This window comes from Tenrec ecaudatus, chromosome 16 (genome assembly GCF_050624435.1).
Source record: "Tenrec ecaudatus isolate mTenEca1 chromosome 16, mTenEca1.hap1, whole genome shotgun sequence".
In the NCBI taxonomy this organism is placed as follows: Eukaryota; Metazoa; Chordata; class Mammalia; order Afrosoricida; family Tenrecidae; genus Tenrec; species Tenrec ecaudatus.
In genome coordinates, this window is record NC_134545.1 from 47141062 (window position 1) to 47145411 (window position 4350).

The window sequence follows — 4350 nt, forward strand, 5'->3', positions numbered from 1 at the left end:
GAGGTTGATTTGGTGTTTGCTTTTGCCTCAGAGCTGCTTCATCAAACTTGCCATAGGGCTGTGATTTTGCCGGAGGCGGAATGATCTGATAACAAGCCCAGGGAAAGAACCACTGTCTGAGTCCTGTTGGGCAAACAGGACATGCCTGATACTGGGCAAAGAAACTTGGGAGGTAAGAGATCTCCAAAGGCTAGCAACTGTGGGAGGACCTTCTCCAACCGCCCACAGAAGTGGGAAGGGCCTTGGCCCTCATCTAGCCCAGCCCCCACTCAGATGATAAGGAAATGAGGCCCGAGGAGCACAATGAATCCTGGTCTTTCCCATGCTGTTTTTCAGACCTGGCTGCAGCCTTAGTCCCACCCCTCCCTCCCCCACTTCAACTCTGCACACCTGTGCACCTCCGTGGGGTGTGTGTGAGAAGGGATCTGCCTTGTGACACACATCCCTGAACCCCACTGAGAAGTGGGGATGAAGTTATCTCCAACCTTTTGGTTGGGGGGGGCCTCCTGGACTCTCTTTTCTATGCAAGTAAAATGAGCAGTTTTCATGAGACTGCAGAAAAAGACAACGTTTGAGAAGGCTCTTTCAGCCTAATGGCCCTGCCCGTAGGGAGATTGGGCTCCAGGGCCCCACGCCCTCTGACCCAGGGCAGCCAGGGAGCTCTGGCTCCAGGAGCCTGAGGTTTGATTCACCTTTGATGTGCACCCGAGCAAGAGTTTGGGCACAGGTGGTACATACAGTGCACATGCCTTTGCAGCCTGGCAAGCAATCCCCAGGAAGGGGCAAGACAAGCATGTGATGAAAGCCATTTCACCGGCATCTATCTCCCACCCTTTGATTTCAGGACCCCATGAAAGACTCAACCAATGGGTTTTTTAAAAAAACAAACGGTTTTTTTATTAGAAAAGTAAAAAATATTGCATAGTTTTTAATACTTGAACATCAAGTGTATTCATGAACAGCAAGTATCTTCACGTAAATAGTCCTAGATGGAAGAACAGGAGGCACTCCGGGGGGAGGGGGTCCAGCCCCACCCCCCACTCAGCCCCACCCCCTCTAAGCTCCACTTTTCACCCCTCCGTGGGGGATGGGCTGAATGCAGCTCCAGGTGTATTTTTCAAGTGTCAAAGATCCAGAGTGATCCCAACACCCACCCCCTTCCTAGTCTTACATTCGTGTGCTGTAAGATAGCTGCCTACAACAGGTCAGTAGTGAAGTTCCCGTGGACACGGGGGCGGGGCGGGACGAGACAGGAAAACCAAAGAACACACTCACTTGGTCCCTTCAGACCAGCAGACACAAAAACTCCCCTCGATGCCCCCCACCCCCCACAGGGCCGGCTACTGTGAGCATACATCTACTGGCTGAAGCCCGGCAGCCCCGCCGATCTCTGGGCCCCAGGACACCACGGCCGTCTTAACTGTCAGTTATGATACAAACAAGGAACATGCTACACTTCGACCAGACTGGCCGGCCGGCCTCTCCGCCTTTGTTTCGCGCTACAGTACTGGAGGGGTGAGCGCCTGCAAACACCTGAGAGGCTCCTAGGAAACACTGCTCCCTCCCTTCTCCCGCCCCTCCGGTGGCCGTCCTCCCAGTCTTCAAAGGACAAGTGCAGCAGCCCTAAACTGCTGCCTGCCCAGAGTCCACCCGCGAAGGGTCCAGGTCTCCGCCCGGCCCGGCCCGGCGTTCAGCACTCCTCAATGAGCAGCTGCTCCGAGCTGTACAGCTTCTTCTTAATGACTCGGAAGCCCGTGCCCAAAGTCAGGGACTGGCTGAAGCCAGGGACCAAGGAGGAGTTGGCCGAGCTGAACAGCCCCTGGATCTTGGGCCACAGGCGTGAGTCCATCCGCAGCACGAGGGTCAGCTGGAAGGTGGGCACCAGGCTGGGGTCGAGGGCCAGCTGGCTCACGCTGTGGCAGCTCTTGCCCTGCTCTACGCAGACGTCCAGCAGCGCCCCCCGCAGGCCGCACGGCTCGCTGTAGGCCAGGCGCAGGAGTTCCTTGCCCACCTGGCTCGCCAGCTGGCTGGGCATCAGGAGGCGCACCGGCCGCCGCGAGCCCAGGCGCGCCTGGGCCAGGCTCTCCTGCAGTAACTGCATCAGGTTGGCACAAAGGTGCTCGTCCTCCGGGTCGCTGAGCAGCTCGAAGTCGGGCAGGGACACTTCGTCCAGGTAAGCGGAGTCTGGGAGGGAAGAGGAACGTGGAGTGAGCCCAGATGCGGGCGAAGCGGCTTCCTTCACTTGCGCCCCTTCCTTCCCACTCCGTGCCTCAGTTTCCGCCCTCCGTTCTTAACCTGTGCTCAACTCACCGCCCCCCCCCGCCACACACACACACACACACACACACACACACACACACACACACACACACACACACACACACACACACACACTCACTCACTCTCCCCCCCCCCGCCGCTCTCAATTCTCTGGCAATTCGTTCTGATGGGACAAGAAGCCAAGGTGGTTTGACCCCTTTTTCTGCGTGTGGTTTCCTCCCTCGTCCCACCCACCCCCATCGCCGGCCCACGGCTCACCTTCCTCCGGCCCGAAGCCGCTGTTGCTGCTGTGAAGGGACTCGCAGTCCGAGCTCTCCAGGCTCGCGCAGCGTCCCAGCCCTTCCTCTCCGGTCGCCGAGCCTCTGGCCGAGCGCGGCGGCCGATCGGAGGTGGGAGTCCGAGACGGGGCGGAGGAGGACGACGAGAAGCGGTCCCAAAGGCTAGGCATGGTGAGTACGGTCTACAGGACGTCTGTCGATGAGTTCAGGATGAGGGGAACACAGGAGCCGCTGAAAGACAAGGACACACACCCGGGAGTCAGTTCCGCGGGCCCAAAGTGGCAGTGCCCGAGGCCGCCCGCGCAGCGTTCGGTACGTAGAACGGATACTCACCAGCGAGAGCGGTCAGTGAGAGCTTCTGGACCAAGAACGGCTGCCACTAGATTAGGTGCGTGAAGCAGTGCCAACCCCCGTGCGCTGCCCGGACTAGCCCCTAAACCCACCCGCTCAGCCCCCTCCGACTGCTCCGTGCCCTAGCAGCGGGCCCAGAGGCTTATAAGCACTAGCGCGGCGGGGCCACGCCCCCTATGCTCCTCAACCCAATCCAGGCCCGGGAGTGTGGCCCTGCTAAGCCAATGGGCACCGGGCGCACGTTCGCAACGTTCTCTCCTGCCCGGTGACAGCGGCCTGGCCCCGCCCCCGCAGAGCGCCTGAAAGCTCCGGGGCTAGCCGTGGCCACGCCCCTTTCTGGAAGGGGTTCCCGACCGCTGCAGCTGCCTAAGTCCCCTAGGGCGCTCGCGGCAGGGGAGGATCAAGGAAAGGACTTATTATAGGGTCGCGTTGTTGGGGGAGGGGGCAGCCTGGGCCCTCGGGAGTAGAGAGGCGGCGAAGTACTGGGGGCAGACGGGCAAGGGAAACGGTTGTCCCCCCCCAGCGAACTGCGAACACATATGGTGCCCGGGTGGATGCCCGTGGGACCGCGGCGCGGGGAACGGACGTTATCCAGGCTGGCCCTCGAGCCAATACGCCCAGCTCTCCCGCCGCCTGGAGGGTCGGAGTTTGGGGGCAGGGTGGCGGGCCGGGCCAAGGACTGGCCAGCTCTGAGCTCGAGGGAAAGGGCCCTGCGACACCTAACCGAGTTCAGCCGAGGGTCTTGCCTCCCTAGAGCCTGGTCCCCAAACTTTGCACATTGTCACTCTCTTAACTGCTTCAAAGGAAACGGGGCTGGAGAGGGTGGTTGGCAGAAGCCTAGCGAGGAGGGGCAGCTGGGGCAATTCCCTTCCCCTCCCCCAGGCACTCTTCCGTGGGGTCGCCTGATGAAGCCAGCGACGATACCGATGGGTGGGGGCTCAAAATTAAGAGACTGTACCAGGGTGCTCATTATTCAAGCCCGGGTTCATAGCACCTAGTCCTGAGACGGAGAACTGGGCCCCAAATCACACGGTCCCGGGGTCCCAGGGCCAGGCCCCAAAGACGGCGGCCGCTCCGCGGTCCCTTCCCAGCAGGTTGCAGCCGGGTGTCCTTCGGGTCCTAGCGCCCTGCGTGTCTCGTTGCTTTTGTGTAAGAGGCCTGGAAAGTTGCATCAGGACCAAGGAACTCGATTCCCAGAGAGAGTGCAATGGCCATCCCCTGTTTCGTCATTCAGACCCGGCTGCAGGCAACCTGACCTGGCCCCCGGCTAGGGTGTGGGTCGTGGTTGCCTAGAGTGTGGGAGGAGACTCGGATGTACTATTTCCTCAAAGGTTTACTAGTCTATTACGTGGGGCACTGATGGAAGAGGGAGCCACACTTTCATCAGCCGGCCCACCTGAGCGGACAGGGGCCGAACTAGAAGTGACCCGCGAGCCCGGCC

At 60.4% G+C, this 4350-nt stretch overlaps 1 protein-coding gene across 1 annotated transcript; it reads right to left on the reverse strand.

Moving 5' to 3' along the window:
- Window positions 1-871: 871 nt before the first annotated feature.
- DDIT4 (DNA damage inducible transcript 4) lies at window positions 872-3040 on the reverse strand. The gene is made up of 3 exons (XM_075534160.1): window positions 2892-3040; window positions 2539-2789; window positions 872-2184 (listed from the first exon to the last, which is right to left on the reverse strand). Exons 2-3 carry the CDS (start codon window positions 2726-2728, stop codon window positions 1691-1693), a joined length of 684 nt encoding a protein of 227 aa, XP_075390275.1. The 5' UTR covers window positions 2729-2789; window positions 2892-3040; the 3' UTR covers window positions 872-1690.
- Window positions 3041-4350: the final 1310 nt, after the last annotated feature.

Excerpts from the sequence above, each read along its gene's own strand:
- DDIT4 (XM_075534160.1), bottom strand. The coding sequence starts at position 2,728 with ATGCCTAGCCTTTGGGACCGCTTCTCGTCGTCCTCCTCCGCCCCGTCT. Across the intron at positions 2,185-2,538 it reads CGGCTTCGGGCCGGAGGAAG|ACTCCGCTTACCTGGACGAA; the intron begins GTGAGCCGTGGG and ends CTTCCCTCCCAG.